Here is a 19,734-nt window from a genome sequence, read left to right on the forward strand (position 1 = left end):
AGACCAAACTAATACAACCCAGAGACATGCAGGAACCATGCTGTGCAAGCCCTTGATAAGCCTGAGCGTCCATGCATACACACCCACCCACCCATGCACACACACACACACACACACACACACACACACACACACACACACACACACACACACCACATTGCGGAATAAAACCCACATCACAGTGTCTGTTAAAAGCAGACAACTGGGTGCTATCAGCACAACCCCAGCCCTTCTTACTGAAGTCATTCAGTGTCACATTGAAAGAAGCGAAGAAAAACTTCTCCAAATGGATTTGGTGAAGAGAGAATTTGTGAAAGTCATAGAATGAGAGACAGAAGGGTGAGGTAGGAATAAGGAATGAAGACTAGGAGACAGAATGAGGAGACAGAATGAGGAGACAGAATGAGGAGACAGAATGAGGTAAAGGAAGATAATTAAAGATACTAGGTGTGGAGACTGTCAGTGGAAATGAAATGAAGAAGAGAGGGAGACTGAGGTGTAGAGAGATACAGGCTGTCAGAGTGGGAAGGGGAGAGAGAGTAGTGAGTAAGTTAGAGAACGTGATGGAGCGAGAGAGTGAGAGGAATGGAGGGATAAGATTAAGAGAGAGTAGTGAGTAAGTTAGAGAACGAGATGGAGCGAGAGAGTGAGAGGAATGGAGGGATAAGATTAAGAGAGAGTAGTGAGTAAGTTAGAGGACGAGATGGAGGGAGAGAGTGAGAGGAATGGGGGGATAAGATTAAGAGAGAGTAGTGAGTAAGTTAGAGAACGAGATGGAGCGAGAGAGTGAGAGGAATGGGGGGATAAGATGGATTATTTTCTAAAAGCTCTTACAGTACAGTAGGTCACTGCAGGAGAGAGAGAGAGCCTCTGCTGCCTAGGAGCTATGTACTCTACTATAGCTGTCCTCCTTATTCTAGTTCTCCCCCTCCTTTCTCTCCCTCTATTTCTGTGTGTGTGTGTGTGTGTGTGCGTGCGTGTGTGTGTGTGTGTTTGTGTCTGTGTGTGTTTGTGTCTGTGTGTGTCTGTGTGTGTGTGTGTCTGTGTGTGTGTGTGTCTGTGTGTGTTTGTGTAAGAGAGTGTTTGAGGGTCATGTTTGAAAGTGATCAGAGTGCCAGTTATTGTGCTGGCATGGCTTCTATTATAACTCCTCCGGTACTTAACACATTCCACTGCCAAGAGCCAACTGCTTTACACGTAACACCCTGGGCATTATTTATACCTCGACCAATACAGTCTCCTTAGTGGAATCTTTTACCTATACCTCACCCTCTCTCCAGATCCCTCTCTCGGTCTATCTCCTTTCTCCTCTCTCTATCTGTCATTGTTTTTCTCTCCTATTCATCCTCTTCAATCAGTTTAATCAGACAAATAACTGTGTGTGTGTGTGTGTGTGTGTGTGTGTGTGTGTGTGTGTGTGTGTGTGTGTGTGTGTGTGTGTGTGTGTGTGTGTGTGTGTGTGTGTGTGTGTGTGTGTGTGTGTGTGTGTGTGTGGGAGGGTGGGTCGGTTGGTGGGTGGTAAATCAGGTGAACATTGATAGGCTAACTTTCACTGAAAAAAACCAAGCGTGTTTATTTGTCAGTTGAGGCTTCAAACTGTTTTAGTAGAGACAGATGAGTCCTTATGGACAGTTGAGGCTTCAAACTGTTTTAGTAGAGACAGATGAGTCCTTATGGACAGTTAAGGCTTTGAACAGTTTTAGTAGAGACAGATGAGTCCTTATGGACAGTTGAGGCTTTGAACAGTTTTAGTAGAGACAGATGAGTCCTTATGGACAGTTGAGGCTTCAAACAGTTTTAGTAGAGACAGATGAGTCCTTATGGACAGTTGAGGCTTCAAACAGTTTTAGTAGAGACAGATGAGTCCTTATGGACAGTTGAGCCTTTGAACAGTTTTAGTAGAGACAGATGAGTCCTTATGGACAGTTGAGGCTTTGAACAGTTTTAGTAGAGACAGAAAGCAGGGACTTCATACAACCTCTTCAAGTTAAAGACATTAGGCTAATCCTCTACCGCAGGCTAAGACGCAATCTGAGGACTGACTCACAGCACAACAAACACACTCTAGGCCTAATACTTACACGCACATACCGACACACTGACACACACATTGACACGCACACACACACACACACACACATGCACACACCGACACATTGACACACACACACACACACACACACACACACACACACACACCCTTACAACAACAAAGAAACGTGAAGAAATCAGATGTGAAAAAAATGTATCAATACACTGAGCACAGGAGGCTGCTGAGGGGAGAACGGCTCATAATAATGGAAGCAAATGGAATGGCATCAAACACATAGAAACCATAGAAACCATGTGTTGGATGTACTTGATACCATTCCCCTCATTCCACTCCAGCCATTACCACGAGCCTGTCCTCCCCAATTAACGAGCCACCAACCTCCTATGGCACTGAGTGTACAAAACATTAAGAACACCTTCCTAACACTGTCCTTTCGGTGGTGGACCATTCTTGATACACACAGGAAACTGTTGAATGTGAAAAACCCAGCAGCGTTGCAGAGCTGGACACACTCAAACCGGTACGTCTGGCACATATTACCATACCCCGTTCAAAGGCACTTAAATCTTTTGTCTTGCTCATTCACCCTCTGAATGGCACACATACACAATCCATGTCTCAATTGTCTCCCCTACATCTACACTGATTGAAGTGGATTTAACAAGTGGATGTGTGAAGTTTCACATTAAAATTGTTCACGTTTTGCCCACGTGAAAAAAATGATCCCCACGTGACCTTTTTTCTCCACATGTTTATCTTTCACCTGATTATTTTCTACCACTTCCAGCTACGTGTGGTCTCACATCCACGGACCGACCCTGATGAGCTTCAGAGGCAAACCAGCAGTGGGATGCAGGGTGCTAAGCTGCTGGAATGAATGTGCCAAAACTTGCAACTGGAAAAAAGTGAGTGAAAGTAAAGGTCAAGGTATCATAACCAAAGATAGGGACATTTGCAGGAAAGAGAAAGGTGTTTTATTTAATTATCATAAAACCGTTTTTACTGAACAAAAATATTTTGCATCTATTTACAATGTATTTGCTCTCGCTTTTTACAACTGTTTCCCTGCAATATTTTGTTTTACTAGAAATGCTTTTGGGTTTATAATTTGCTTTCAAATCATTATTTTTATGAATTTTATTTTCAATACTAAGAAATGTGTTCTCTACAGACATTTTGCTTGATATTAAAGGCACAAATACAACTCACTACAGGATTACACAATATAACACTATTATTCTAGTAAAGGTGATTAAAGCAACAATCCTTAACTGAAACATTAAAGTGTCCTCCCCACCACATTTTTGGTAAAAAGCTGAGGGATGGGGCTGGAGAAATGCAACCATTCTCAAATCCATAGACTACGCTATGGATGCTAGGACTGACCATCCATGAAATCAAAATTATAGTTTAACCATGTGTTTACATTTACTTTGTTTACAAACATTGGAGTAAATGTGGAGTTTTCTTACATCTGTAACTGAAAATTAGATTTTCACTTTCACATGTCGAATTGCAAAAACAGTCACATATAAAAATCTAATTTGCAGTTTCATAAAACTATAACATGTGAAAATCTCACTTACACGTGTGAAATTGCAAGTTCACATGTGAAAAACAATCACAACTTGCAACTCCAAATGCTAAAGGGAGATTTTCACAGGTTGAGTTGTTTTACATGAAATGTTGTTTTACGTGAAATGGTATATCCGATTCTCACATGTGAACATATTTAACATGTGAAATCGCAAATTTCACATGTGAAACTACAATTCACATTTGAGGTGAAAACATGTTATTTTCCTCACATATGAAAAGGTGGTGTTTACAATGGAACTCTAAATTTAATACATTTAATATAATTTGTCAAACTGCACATTTTGAATGTTTTTTTTGTAAGGGCAACGACACAATATGTAATGTATATAACTGTCTGAATGTTGCTGTACCCCAAGAAGAGTAGCTGCTGCCTTGGCAGGAAGTAATGGGGATAATGCAAATACAGTATACACGCACACACACACACACACAAATAGAAAAGTGGGGGTAGCCATTGGCTAACGGAAGGCTTAGCAGGATGGGAAAATTGAATTTTGAATGCACCCCTGGAAATGGGTCCATGCAGAAATAGAAAGTAAAGTGGGTGTATAACTGAATGAATCCTTGAGAATGAGACTGTGGAAATGAATGCAGGTTTCTAACTGTGCTTCCCTCTCTACAGTGATAGGCAGGCAGACTATCCCCTGTCTCTCTCCATCTCCCTGACTGGGATTATCACTGAAACCATCTTAATGGGACTGCCAGCCACACACACACACACACACACACACACACATAGACCAGAGGGCTGCTGAACCTCTCCACTCTGAACATCGGGCACATTCCATCAAGTCTCAGTTTAAAGTTTTAATGTCATGTGACTTTCTTGCAAGCTCCAAACCCAAGAATTCAGTAGTCAGTATCAATGCAGTAGTAAAAATAAATAATAAGGTAGAATAAAAACACATGAGAAATAAAAATAGGAAATAAGAAGAACAGGAGAAAGTAAGAAGCTATATACAGGGTCAGTTCCAGTATCATATTTACAATGTGCAGGGATACTGGAGTGCTGGAGGTAGATGCACTACATGACCAAAAGTATGTGGACACCTGCTCTTCGAACATCTCATTCGAAAATCATGGGTATTATTATGTCTCCCCATTAGTTTGTCTCCCCTTTGCTGCTATAACAGCCTCCACTTTTCTGGGAAGGCTTTCCACTAGATGTTGGAACATTGCCACAAGAGCATTAGTGAGGTCGGGCACTGATGTTGGGCAATTAGGCCTGGCTTGCAGTCAGCGTTTCAATTCATGCCAAAGGTGTTCGATGAGGTCAGGGTTCTGAGCAGACCAGTCAAGTTCTTCCACACCAATCTTGACAAATCATTTCTGTGTGGACCTTGCTTTGTGCACGGGGGCATTGTCATGCTGAAACAGGAAATGGCCTTCACCAAACTGTTGCCACAAAGTTGGAAGCACAGAATCGTCTAGAATGTCATTGTATATTGTAGCGTTAAGATTTCCCTTCACTGGAACCATGAAAAACAGCCCCAGACCATTATTCCTCCTCCACCAAACTTTACAGTTGGCACTATGCATTGGGGCAGATAGCGATCTCCTGGCATCTGCCACACTCAGATTTGTCCGTTGGACTTCCAGATAGTGAAGCATGATTCATCACTCCAGAGCATGTGTTTCCACTGCTCTAGAGTCCAATTTATGTTTTTTATTTTATATTTTATATTTAACCTTTATTTAACTAGGCAGGTCAGTTAAGAACAAATTCTTATTTACAATTACCGCCTACCCCGACCAAACCGGACAATGCTGGGCCAATTGTGCGCCACCCTATGGGACTCCCAATCACGGCTGGTTGTGATACAGCCTGGAATCGAACCAGGGTCTGTAGTGACGCCTCTAGCACTGAGAAGCAGTGCCTTAGACAGCTGCGCCACTCGGGAGCCAATGACGAAGAACTTTGCACCACTCCAGCCGACTCCTGGCATTGCGCATGGTGATCTGAGGCTTGTGTGCGACTGCTCGGTCATGGAAACCCATTTCATGAAGCTCCTGAAGAACAGTTATTGTGCTGACATTGCAGAGGCAGTTTGGAACTCGGTAGTGTGTTGCAACCGAGATCATACGATATTTTTGCGCTACGTGTTTCAGCACTCGGCAGTCACATTCTGTGAGCTTGTACGTCCTACCACTTTGACGAACTGACTTGTTGGAAAGGTGGTATCCTTTGAAAGTCACTGAGCTCTTCAGTAAATTCGTTCTACTGCCAATGTTTGTCTAGGGAGATTGCATGGTTGTGTGCTCGATTTTATACACCTGTCAGCAACGGGTGTTGCTGAAATAGCCGAATCCACTAGTTTGAATGGGGGGTCCACATACTTTTGTATATATAGTGTATGTATAGGGATACGGTGACTAGGCATCAGGATATATGACAAACAGAGTAGCAGCAGCGTAAATGATCATTGTATGTGTGTGTGTTTGTGTGTGTGTGTGTGTGTGTGTGTGTGTGTGTGTGTGTGTGTGTGTGTGTGTGTGTGTGTGTGTGTGTGTGTGTGTGTGTGTGTGTGTGTGTGTGTGTGTGTGTGTGTGTGTGTGTGTGTAAAGTCAGCTTAAATGTGCGTGCATGTTATGTGTGTGTTTGTGTGTCAGTATATTTGCGTGTGTATAGTCAACAGAATATAAAGCATTCTGGGATAGGTCTCTTGGGAGACATCATATTTGATCATGGTCATAAAGGAACTGTTATGCTGTATTAGACTCACGTCTTTGTTGGTGACGTCAGCTTGGACCAGAGTTCCATTCAGGCATGGCTCTACATAGTGTACCTCGTCGTTGTACTAGACAAACACCACAGGGACAGAGAGAGGGGAGAGAAAAAGTAATTGGAGCATACTGTTGTTATATATCTGTAGGACTGACCAACACACACATGTAGATGCATGTATAGACACATATAAATCTACACACAGAACCGTGGGTTAAGTGGAGCCTTTAGAGTTCAAGCCCCCTGAAAAAATGGCACCTGTGTGTATATGTGTGTATCTGTGTACGTGTGTGTGTACGTGTGTATGTATGTGTACGTGTGTGTGTGTGTGTGAATTTGTGTGAATGTGTGTGTGTTTGTCTGTGTATGTGTGTGTGAATATGTGTGTGTCTGTATGCTTGAATGTGTATGTGTGTATGTGTGAATGTGTGTGTATGTGTGTGTGTGTGTGTGTGTGTGTGTGTGTGTGTGTGTGTGTGTGTGTGTGTGTGTGTGTGTGTGTGTGTGTGTGTGTGTGTGTGTGTATGTCTGTGTGTATGTGTGTGTGTATGTGTGTATGTGTATGTGTTTATATGTGTGTGTGTGTATGTGTGTGTGTATGTGTGTATGTGTATGTGTTTATATGTGTGTGTGTGTGTGTGTGTGTATGTCTGTATGTGTGTATGTGTGTGAAGATGGCGCCGGAGAGGATGGCTGCCATTTCATGGGCTCTTAACCAACCGTGCTGTTTTTTATTTTACATTGTTTGTAAGTTATTTTGTACATAATGTTGCTGCTACCGTCTCTTATAACTGAAAAGAGCTTCTGGAAATCAGAACAGCGATTACTCACCTTGAACTGGATGAATAATTTATCTTTAATGAGTCGGATGAGGGGGATTTACTCCAGACACCCGAACAGGCCCTCATCCCCGTCATTCGGAAGAGAAAGAGACGGAAAAGATATTGCGGAAAGAGATCGGAGTGCCTTGTGAGGATCCGCCGACGAGTGGCTAATCTGCCCTTGACATCCGTACTACTGGCCAACATACAATCACTGGAAAATAAATTGGACGAGCTAAAAGCACATACAGTATATCCTACCAACGGGACATTAAAAACTGTCACATCTTATGTTTCATTGAGTCGTGGCTGAACGATGACATAATTAACATACAGCTGGTGGGTTACACACTGCATCGGCAGGATAGAACAGCAGCCTCTGGTAAGACAAAGGGTGACGGTCTATGTATATTTGTAAACAACAGCTGGTGCACGATATCTAAGGAAGTCTCAAGGTTTTGCTCGCCTGAGGTAGAGTACACTATCTACCTTGAGAGTTTTCATCTGTATTTTTCGTAGCTGCCTACATACCCCCACAGACCGATGCTGGCACTAAAACCGCACTCAATGAGCTGTATACCTCCTTAAACAAACAGGAAAACGCTCATCCAGAGGCGGCGCTCCTAGAGGCCGGGGACTTTAACCTGTTGGGGATAGGGGGCAGTATTTTCACGGCTGGATAAAAAACGTACCCGATTTAATCTGGTTACTACTCCTGCCCAGTAACTACAATATGCATATAATTATTGGCTTTGGATAGAAAACACCCTAAAGTTTCTAAAACTGTTTGAATGGTGTCTGTGAGTTTAACCTGTTGGGGATAGGGGGCAGTATTTTCACGGATGGATAAAAAATGTACCCGATTTAATCTGGTTACTACTCCTGCCCAGTAACTAGAATATGCATATAATTATTGGCTTTGGATAGAAAACACCCTAAAGTTTCTAAAACTGTTTGAATGGTGTCTGTGAGTATAACAGAACTCCTATGGCAGGCCAAAACCTGAGAAGATTTCAAGCAGGAAGTGGCCTGTCTGAGAAGTAGTGTTTCATCTTGGCTCTTTTTATTGAAGACTCAGGATCTGTGCAATAACGTGACACTTCCTACGTCTTCCATAGGGTCTCAGAGCCGGGGAAACGTTGAACAATATCGAGGCAGGCTCTGGCTGAAACACTTTATCGCTTTTGGCAAGTGGCCACTCAGAGTACTATGGGCTTAGGCGCATGCCCGCTTCGACCGAATGCTTTGTTTTCCTTTGTCTGTTTATCTAAACGCAGATTCCCGGTCGGAATTTTTTATGAGAAAAATGGCATAAAAATTGATTTTAAACAGCGGTTGACATGCTTCGAAGTACGGTAATGGAATATTTAGAATTCTTTTGTCACATTTTGCGCCATGCTCGTAACCCTGATTTAGCCTTTAGGATAGTGTCTAGAACGCACGAAGAAAACGCCGCTGTTTGGATATAACGATGGATTATTTTGGACCAAACCAACATTTGTTATTGAAGTAGAAGTCCTGGGAGTGCATTCTGACGAAGACAACAAAGGTAAGAACATTTTTCTTATAGTAAATCTGACTTTGATGAGTGCTAAACCTGCTGGGTGTCTAAATAGCTAGCCCTATCTACTGAGAATATTGCAAAATGTCCTTTCACCGAAAAGCTATTTTAAAATCGGACATATCGAGTGCATAGAGGAGTTCTGTATCTATAATTCTTAAAATAATTGTTATGCTTTTTGTGAACGTTTATCGTGAGTAATTTAGTAAATTCACCGGCAGTGTTCGGTGGGAATGCTAGTCACATGCTAGTCACATGCTAATGTAAAAAGCTGGTTTTTGATATAAATATGAACTTGATTGAACAAAACATGCATGTATTGTATAACATAATGTCCTAGGGTTGTCATCTGATGAAGATCATCAAAGGTTAGTGCTACATTTAGCTGTGGTTTGGGTTTATGTGACATTATATGCTAGCTTGAAAAATGGGTGTCTGATTATTTCTGGCTCGGTACTCTGCTGACATAATCTAATGTTTTGCTTTCGTTGTAAAGCCTTTTTGAAATCGGACAGTGTGGTTAGATTAACGAGAGTCTTATCTTTAAAATGGTGTAAAATAGTCATATTTTAGAAAAATTGAAGTAATAGCATATCTAAGGATTTGAATAACGCGCCACAGGATTCAACTGGCTGTTGAGTAGGTGGGACGCAAGCGTCCCACCTAGCCCAGAGAGGATAACAGAACTCATATGGCAGGCAAAAACCTGAGAAGATTTCATGCAGGAAGTGGCCTGTCTGACAAGGTGTCGTTCTTCGTGTCTCTGTTTATTGAAGAGTGAGGATCTTAGCTGTCCCGTGACACTTCCTACGGCTGCCATAGGCTCTCAGAAGGCGGCAAAACGCTGAATCGTGGCTTTGCAGGCTCTGGCTGAAACAAAGTAGCGCGTTTGGGTAGTGGCTGGTTACAGTACTGTGAGGCTCAGGCTCGTGCCCGCGTCGACCGAAAGCTTTGTTTTCTTTCCTCTGTTTAGCTAAATGGACATTCCCGGTCGGAATATTATCGCTTTTTTACGAGAAAAATGGCATAAAAATGGATTTTAAACAGCGGTTGACATGCTTCGAAAGCACGGGAATGGAATATTTAGATTTTTTTTGTCACGAATTGCGCCATGCGCACGACCCTTCTTTACCATTCGGATAGTGTCTGGGACGCACGAACAAAACGCCGCTATTCGGATATAACGATGGATTATTTTGGACCAAACCAACATTTGTTATTGAAGTAGCAGTCCTGGGAGTGCATTCTGACGAAGACAACAAAAGGTAATGAAACTTTTATAATAGTAAATCTGATATTGGTGAGTGCTAAACTTGCCGGGTGTCTAAATAGCTAGCCCGTGATGGCTGGGCTATGTACTTAGAATATTGCAAAATGTGCTTTCACCAAAAAGCTATTTTAAAACCGGACATATCGAGTGCATAGAGGAATTCTGTATCTATAATTCTTAAAATAATTGTTATGCTTTTTGTGAACGTTTATCGTGAGTAATTTAGTAAATTGTTAGCAAATTCCCCGGAAGTTTGATAGTTCTGAACGTCACATGCTAATGTAAAAAGCTGTTTTTTGATATAAATATGAACTTGATTGAACAAAACATGCATGTATTGTATAAAATAATGTCCTAGGGTTGTCATCTGATGAAGATCATCAAAGGTTAGTGCTGCATTTAGCTGTCTTCTGGGTTTTTGTGACATTATATGCTAGCTTGAAAAATGGGTGTCTGATTATTTCTGGCTTGGTACTCTGCTGACATAATCTAATGTTTTGCTTTCGCTGTAAAGCCTTTTTGAAATCGGACAGTGTGGTTAGATAAAGGAGAGTCTTGTCTTTAAAATGCTGTGAAATAGTCATATGTTTGAAAAATTGAAGTTTTTGTATTTTTGAGGAATTTGTAATTCGCGCCACACCTATCATTGGATATTGGAGCAGGTGTTCCGCTAGCGGAACGTCTAGATGTAAGAGGTTAACCTGTTGGGGATAGGGGGCAGTATTTGCACAGCTGGATAAAAAACGTACCCGATTTAATCTGGTTACTACTCCTGCCCAGTAACTAGAATATGCATATAATTATTATTAGATTTGGATAGAAAACACTCTAAAGTTTCTAAAACTGTTTGAATGGTGTCTGTGAGTATAACAGAACTCATATGGCAGTCAAAACCCTGAGACAAATCCTAACAGGAAGTGGAAATCTGATGTGTGGAATCACTTTCAAGCCTTTGCCATTGAAACACACAGGGACTTATTAATCATTTAGCACTTCCTAAGTCTTCCACTAGATGTCAACAGTCTTTACAAAGTGGTTTGAGTCTTCTATGGTAGAAACTGACCCAAAGAGAGGCTTGGGAATTTGGTCACAGGGGGAGGGCCATTACTAATATGACGCGGGTGCCCATGGGAACCCTTTTGTTCCGAAACGTTTAGTAAGACAATGCAATCGTCCGCCTTGAATATTATTGAAGCTCTGGTTGAAAAATGCCCAAAAGATTTATGTTATACAATGTTTGACATGTTTGAACGAACGTAAATATATTTTTTTTGCACATTCGTGACGACAAGTCCCGCGCGCTTCAGTACATTATGAGTAGCCTTCGAAACGTGCTAACAAGAAGGAACTATTGGGACATCAATTATTAACTTTGTCGAACAAAACTACAGTTGTTGTGGACCTGGGATTCCTGGAAGTGCCTTCTGATGAAGATAATCAAAGGTAAGGGAATATTTACAATAGTATATTTGATTTTAGATGGTTCCAAGATGGCGCTAACATGTATCGCCTAGCCTATTTTTCTGAGCATACCACGTAGTTTATTGCAAAGTGTGATTTCCCAGTAAAGTTATTTTTAAATCTGGCAATGCGGTTGCATTCACGAGATGTTAATCTATAATTCTTTGAATGACAATATTACATTTTAACAATGTTTTCGAATAGTAATTTTGTAAATTGTAGCGCTAATTCACCGGAAGCATTTGAGGGAAAATATTTTCTGAACGTCACGCGCCGATGTAAAATGCTGTTTTTATATATAAATATGAACTTTATCGAACAAAAAATGCATGTATTGTGTAACATGATGTCCTAGGAGTGTCATCTGATGAAGATTGTCAAAGGTTAGTGCTGCATTTAGCTGTGTTTTGGGTATTTGTGATGCATGCTAGTTGCTTTGAAAATGGCAGTGTGATTTTTTTTGGCAGGGTACTCTCCTAACATAATCTAATGTTTTGCTTTTGCTGTAAAGCCTTTTTGAAATCGGACAACGTGGTTCGATTCAGGAGAGGTGTATCTATAAAATGGTGTAAAATAGTCATATGTTTGAGAAATTGAAGTTATAGCATATAGAGGTATTTGTATTTCGCGCAACGCGATTCCATTGGCTGTTGACTAGGGCTTCCCACGTTCCCAGACAGGTTAATGCAGGGAAACTTAAATCTGTTTAACCTCATTTCTATCAGCATTTTAAATGTGCAACCAGAGGGAGAAAACTCTGGACCACCTTTACTCCACACATAGAGATGCATACAAAGCTCTCCCTCACCCTCCATTTGGCAAATCTGACCATAGTTCTTTCCTCCTGATTCCAGCTTGCAAGCAAAAATTAAATCAGGAAGCACCAGTGACTCGGCCAATAAAAAAGTGGTCAGATGAAGCAGATGCTAAGCTACAGGACTGTTTTGCTAGCACAGACTGGAATATGTTCCGGAATTCTTCCGATGGCACTAAGGAGTACACCACATCAGTCACTGGCTTCATCAATATGTGCATCAATGACGTCGTCCCCACAGTGACTGTACGTACATACCCCAACCAGATGCCATGGATGACAGGCAACATCAGCACTGAGCTAAGGGGTAGAGCTGCCGCTTTCAAGGAGCGGAACTCTAACCCGGAAGCTTATAAGAAATCCCACTATGCCCTCCGACGAACCATCAAACAGGCAAAGCGTCAATACATGACTAAGATCGAATCATACTAGACCGGCTCCGACTCTCGTCAGATGTGGCAAGGCCGAGAGCTGAGAGCTGCCCAGTGACACGAGCCTACCAGACAAGCTAAATTACTTCTAATGTTGCTTCAAGGCAAGTAACACTGAAATATGCATGAGAACACCAGCTGTTCCAGACGACTGTGTGATCATACTCTCCGCAGCCAATGTGAGTAAGACCTTTAAACAGGTCAATATTCACAAGGCCGCAGGGCCAGACGGATTACCAGGACGTGTACTCCGAGCATACGCTGACCAACTGCAAGTGTCTTCACTGACATTTTCAACCTCTCCCTATCTGAGTCTGTAATACCAACATGTTTCAAGCTGGCCACCATAGTGCCTGTGCCCAAGAACACTAAGGTAACCTGCCTAAATGACTACTGACCCGTAGCACTCACATCTGTAGCCATGGAGCCATCTGTAGCCACATCAACACCATTATCTCAGAAACCCTAGACCCACTCCAATTTGCATACCGCCCCAAGAGATCCACAGATTATGAAATCTCTATTGCACTCCACACTGCCCTTTCACATCTGGACAAAAGGAACACCTATGTGAGAATGCTATTCATTGACTACAGCTCAGCTTTCAACACCATAGTGCCCTCAAAGCTCATCACTAAGCTAAGGACCCTGGGACAAAACACCTCCCTCTGCAACTGGATCCTGCACTTCCTGATGGGCCTAACCCAGGTGGTAACGGTGGGTAACAACACATCCACCACATTGATCCTTAACACTGGGGTCCCTCAGGTGTGCATGCTCAGTCCCCTCCTGTACTCACTGTTCACTCATGACTGTATGCCAGGCACGACTCCAACACCATCATTAAGTTTGCCGATGACACAACAGTGGTAGGCCTGATCACCGACAAAGACGAGACATCATATAGGGAGGAGGTCAGAGACCTGGCCAAGTGGTGCCAGGACAACAACCTCTCCCTCAACGTGATCAAGACAAAGGAGATGATTGTGGACTACAAGAAAAGGAGGACCGAGCACGCCCCCATTCTCATCGACGGGTCTGTAGTGGAGCAGGTTGAGAGCTTCAAGTTCCTTGGTGTCCACATCACCAACATAATAAGATGGTCCAAGCACACCTTGACAGTCGTGAAGAGAGCATGACAAAACCTATTCCCCCTCAGGAGACTGAAAAGATTTGGTATGGGTCCTCAGATCCTCAAAAAGTTCTACAGCTGCACCATCGAGAGCATCGAGAACTGCTAAGCCTCCGACCGGAAGGCACTACAGAGGGTAGTGCGTACTGCCCAGTACATCACTGGTGCCAAGCTTCCCGCCATCCAGGACCTCTATTCCAGTCGCTGTCAGAGGAAGGCCCTAAAAATTGTCAAAGACTCCAGCCACCCTAGTCATAGACTGCTCTCTCTGCTACCGCACGGCAAGTGGTCCCGGAGCGCAAAGTCTAGGTTCAAGAGGCTTCTACCCCCAAGCCATAAGACTACTGAACATCTAATCAATTGGCTACCCCCCACCCCATTTACACTGCTGCTACTCTCTGTTATTAAATATTTATTTTACTAGGCAAGTCAGTTGAGAACAAATTCTTATTTTCTATGATGGCCTAGGAACAGTGGGTTAACTGCCTTGTTCAGAACGACAGATTCTTACCTTTTCGACTCAGGGATTTGATCTCGCAACTTTTTGATTACTAGTCCAACACTCTAACCACTAGGCTACCTGCCACCCCTTGCAGAAGTCCATGCATAAGTCACTTGCATAAGTGCATAAGTCACTTTAATAACTCTACCCACATGTATATATCACCTCAATTACCTCGACTACCGGTGCCCCTGCACATTGACTCTGTACCCCCTGTATGTAGTCTCCACACATCGACTCTGTACTGGCACCTCCTGTATATAGCCTCCTCACATTGACTCTGTACTGGTACCCCCGTGAATATAGCCTCCTCACATTGACTCTGTACTGGTACCCCTTGTATATAGCCTCCTCTCATTGACTGTTGTGGTGGAAATTACAAGATTTTGTTATAATACTTTTATTGCATCAAATGGTTGTTTTATGCAACAGAATAGAAGGTTCATTTAACTCTCTATTGTGTCTATGTGATCTAAAAGTGGGCCTCTGGGAGATAACACTGACAGGAGATTCACGATGTCTTTGGGGATACCGCATTCCAGAGCATGAGTTAATGTTTCTGTTCTATTCGGTACCAGGGAGAGATGGCTCCAGTATGGAGTTGGGGGGCAAGACACTGGTCGCTACACAATGAAAACTGTTTTAACAGCAGATACTGTCTGCTGTGAATTATAAGTATATTTCATACAAATCTTCCTTGTGACCCATTCCATACATCTGTTGTGTGTTATGTTGACTGAAGGAGGATGGACTTTGCTATAAAATGCTGTGGCTCAAACCAGCTGGTTGAGTTCTCAGTGATCACCTCCAGGGGTGATATAAAATGCTGTGGCTCAAACCAGCTGGTTGAGTTCTCAGTGATCACCTCCAGGGGTGATATAAAATGCTGTGGCTCAAACCAGCTGGTTGAGTTCTCAGTGATCACCTCTAGGGGTGATTACCGACCAGCTCCATTACTGCAGCAAACCAGCTGGTTGAGTTCTCAGTGATCACCTCCAGGGTTGATCACCTCCAGCTCCATTACTGCAGTAAACCAGCTGGTTGAGTTCTCAGTGACCACCCCCAGGGGTGATCACCGCCAGCTCCATTACTGCAGTAAACCAGCTGGTAGAGTTCTCAGTGATCACTTCCAGGGGTGATCACCTCCAGCTCCATTACTGCACTAATTTAATAATAAAGTTTGATTGTTTTGAAGACATCTTAAATGTCTCTCCTTTTGATTACAATAATTCCACCACACCGGTACCCCCCTGTAAATAGTCTCACTATTGTTATGTTACTGCTGCTCTTTAACTACTTGTTGCTTTTATTTCTTATTCTTATTCATTTTTTTTAACTGCATTGTTGGTTAGGTGTGACTTATGCATAGACTTATTACCTGCATAGACTTATTACCTGCATGTGACAAATAACATTTGATTTGATGTGTGTGTGTGTGTGTGTGTGTGTGTGTGTGTGTGTGTGTGTGTGTGTGTGTGTGTGTGTGTGTGTGTGTGTGTGTGTGTGTGTGTGTGTGTGTGTGTGTGTGTGTACAGTTGAAGTTGGAAGTTTACATACAATTAGGTTGGAGTCATTAAAACTCATTTTTCAACCACTCCACAAATTTCTTGTTAACAAACTATAGTTTTGGCAAGTTGGTTACGACATCTACTTCGTGCATGACACAAGTACATTTTCCAACAATTGTTTACAGACAGATTATTTCACTTATAATTCACTGCATCACAATTTCAGTGGGTCAGAGGTTTACCTACACTAAGTTGACTGTGCCTTTAAACAGCTTGGAAAATTCCAGAAAATGTTATGGCTTTAGAAGTTCTGTTAGGCTAATTGACATAATTTGAGTCAATTGGAGGTGTACCTGTGGATGTATTTCAAGGCCTACCTTCAAACTCAAAGAAATCAGCCAAGACCTCAGAAAACAATTATAAACCTCCACAAGTCTGGTTCATCCTTGGGAGCAGTTTCCAAACGCCTGAAGGTACCACTTTCATCTCTACAAATAATAGTACGCAAGTATAAACACCATGGGACCACACAGCCGTCATTCCGCTCAGGAAGGAGACGCGTTCTGTCTACTAGAGATGAACGTACTTTGGTGCGAAAAGTGCAAATCAATCCCAGAACAACAGCAAAGGACATTGTAAAGATGCTGGAGGAAACAGGTACTAAAGTATCTGTATCCACAGTAAAACGAGTCCTATATCAACATAACCTGAAAGGTCGCTCAGCAAGGACGAAGCCACTGCTCCAAAACTGCCATAAAAAAGCCAGACTTTGGCACATTGGGACAAATATCGTACTTTTTGGAGAAATGTCCTCTGGTCTGATGAAACAAAAATAGAACTGTTTGGCCATAATGACCATCGTTGTGTTTGGAGGAAAAAGGGGGAGGCTTGCAAGCCGAAAAACACCATCCCAACCGTGAAGCACGGGGGTGGCAGCATCATGTTGTGGGGGTGCTTTGCTGTAGGAGGGACTGGTGCACTTCACAAAATAGATGGCATCATGAGGATGGAAAATTATGTAGATATATTGAAGCAACATCTCAAGACATCAGTCAGGAAGTTAAAGCTTAGTTGCAAATGGGTCATCCAAATGGACAATGACCCCAAGCATACTTCCAAAGTTGTGGCAAAATGGCTTAACCTCTTCGGGCTAGGGGGCACTATTTTCATGTCCGGATGAAAAACGTGCCCAAAGTAAACTGCCTGTTACTCAGGCCCAGAAGCTAGGATATGCATATAATTGGTAGATTTGGATAGAAAACACTCTAACGTTTCTATAACTGTTAAAATTATGTCTGTGAGTATAACAGAACTGATATGGCAGGCGAAACCCCAAGGACAAACCATCCCAAAAAAAACATCCTCAGATAATCGCATGGTTTTCTTTCGCCGTAAAGCCTTTTTGAAATCTGACACAGCGGCTGGATTAACAAGAAGTTAAGCTTTATTTTGATGTATTACACTTGTGATTTTATGAAAGTTAAATATTTATAGTACTGTCGTTTGAATTTCGCGCTCTGCAATTTCACCGGATGTTGGCCAGGTGGGACGCTACCGTCCCACCTGCCCATAAGAAGTTTTAACATGTGTACATATTTGTATGAACATGTTACGTTCCCCAGTTTCTGTGTTGTTGTGGGTTTGTTGTGTTTATTTGTGTTTTTCAGGAAATGGCTTCCTGGATTCCCCCAAGCAGGTGATTGGTCGGCCCCATGGCAGATTGGAACTCTGATCCCACCCTCTCGTTAGGGGATACAGCTGTCGGCAGTTACAAACTCCTTCTGCAGCTGGGTAAAAGCCAGTGTTCCTTTGTTAGGAGAGAGTGCTTCTTTGATGTCCTGTGTTGGTTGTTGCTCAGACAGTTTTGTAAAGTATTTTGTAGCTGGTCCTGCTGAGGAATGTTTATGTCAAAAGGACTGTGTTTTGATTATTTAAATTGTTTGTGTTATTCTGTTTCATTTGTTCCCAGGGAGGAAGGGGAAGGTACCTTGGGAGTGCTTAGGTAAGAGGTCTGTGGGCATACATTTACCCGTAGCATGTACTCTGTCTATGCACACTAGGTAAGACCTGGGCGGACCACCCCCTGTATTTTGGTTAGCGCGCCAGGTGGCGTTAAGGTTAGGTATGTAGTGGGTAGGTAGGTAAGGTAGGAGAGGGGACTCTTTAACTGTTACTTTCTTTGTTTTGGTTCCGTCCAGCCCCTTTTCCCCACATTACCGTGTTAAGGAAATAAATTCCCAGTAAACGGTAATATTCTCTGCCTCTGTCATCCTTACCTACATTTACATACCTCTTTCACTCCACGGGGAGTTGAGTGTAGCAGGGTGTTGCGTTCCCTCCTCCAATAGGCGTGTGTAACATAATGGAGGCTCATCCGGGATCTTTAAACCCACCGGACCCTGCTGCTCTGAGCTCTCTGTGATTGGTGATTGAGGTGTGGTGGTAGGTTGTGAGTTTGGATGACTTGTTTAGTTTATGTGTGTTACGTAGGCTGCTGTGTACAAAATGGCTGCCTGAGCCGTCTCCCAGTTTCTTGAAGCGCCCTCTGTTGATCGGTTGGTGGGGTTGCGGAAAGTAGACCTTAGCGCTATAGCTGACCATTATGGACTCTTCGTCCCTGAGAAAGCCCTAAAGACTGAGCTTTTGGTGTTAGTCAGGGAGGATTTAGTGAGAAAATGAATTTTCTCGTTGAAAGATGAGGGAGGCTTCAGGAGAGGAGACGGGTAGACCTTCCGATGCCAAGTCGGAGGACGGCACGGAGGAAGGAGTTGCTCGTACCCCCTTTACATTGCCCTGATTCGACCCTTTATCTTCTGCTTCAGGTCGTTCAGACAGGACTGCAAGGCTAAAGGTGAGGCTGGCCCCTTTGGAAATGGAGCAAAAAGATAAAGAGAGAGAGAGACAGATGAAGTTTCATTTAGATATTAGGACAATTAAAATCGATAAGGAGGTGAGGATCCGACAACTGGATCTAGACTTTGGCTCCAGTGCGACTCCACAACCTGCCTGTCATCAAGCCCACTTCGACGTGAGTAAAAATATTGCTTTAGTCCCTCCATTCCGGGAGTCGGAAGTTGATTCCTATTTCTCTGCGTTTGAGCATGTGGCCACTGCGCTGCATTGGCTACTCGAGGTTTGGCTGCTCCTGTTGCAATGTAAATTGTCTGGGAAAGCCCAGGAAGTAGTAGCTGCTCTCTCCCTGGAAGACAGTTTACAGTATGATATAGCTAAAACAACTGTGTTGCGGGCTTATGAGTTGGTGCCTGAAGCTTATAGACAGCGCTTCAGGAACCACAAAAAACCCTCTCACCGTACTTGTGTTGAGTTTGCTAGGGACAAAGAGTCTTTGTTTAATTGCTGGTGTTCAGCCAGCAAAACTAACATCTTTGCTGATATTCTGGAGTTGATGCTGTTGGCGGATTTTAAAAGCAACCTCCCTGTAGAATTGTAGTTAATTTAAATGAACAGAAAGTGGCGACATTGGCCAAGGCAGCAGTGTTGGCAGATGAGTACGCTTTGACACACAAGACTGTCTATGGTGCGCTTCATTTTGAAGGCCGAACATTTACATCATCAGTGGCTCGTTCGGGTCGCTTTTCCTCCGACGACCCTAAGCCTTCGCACAAGATCCGTGAATGTTTTTACTGTCACCAAAAGGGTCACGTGATTGCGGACTGCCCGGTTTTGAAAAATAAACCGAAACAGTCACCATCCCCTAAATTGAAAAGCGTGGGTTTAATCCAGTCTTTGGCTCAGACCAAGTTATTGATTCAGCATTTGGGAAACCGGATCCTGTCAATGCTCCGTTTATCTCTGCCGGTTGTGTTTCCTTAACTGGAGAACAAGCTGATCAAAAG

The 19,734-nt window shown here is 42.9% G+C and overlaps 1 protein-coding gene across 1 annotated transcript in view; it reads right to left on the reverse strand.

Annotated features, from left to right (window-relative positions):
* cacna2d3a (calcium channel, voltage-dependent, alpha 2/delta subunit 3a) overlaps positions 1-19,734 on the reverse strand; it is a 328,563-nt gene that overhangs the window by 168,078 nt on the left and 140,751 nt on the right. Inside the window, exon 9 of the mRNA XM_045692990.1 lies at positions 6,376-6,450. Within this exon, the coding sequence (XP_045548946.1) occupies positions 6,376-6,450 (75 nt within the window). The remainder of the gene's footprint in view (positions 1-6,375; positions 6,451-19,734) is intronic.

Source organism: Salmo salar, chromosome ssa13, assembly GCF_905237065.1.
Source record: "Salmo salar chromosome ssa13, Ssal_v3.1, whole genome shotgun sequence".
In the NCBI taxonomy this organism is placed as follows: Eukaryota; Metazoa; Chordata; class Actinopteri; order Salmoniformes; family Salmonidae; genus Salmo; species Salmo salar.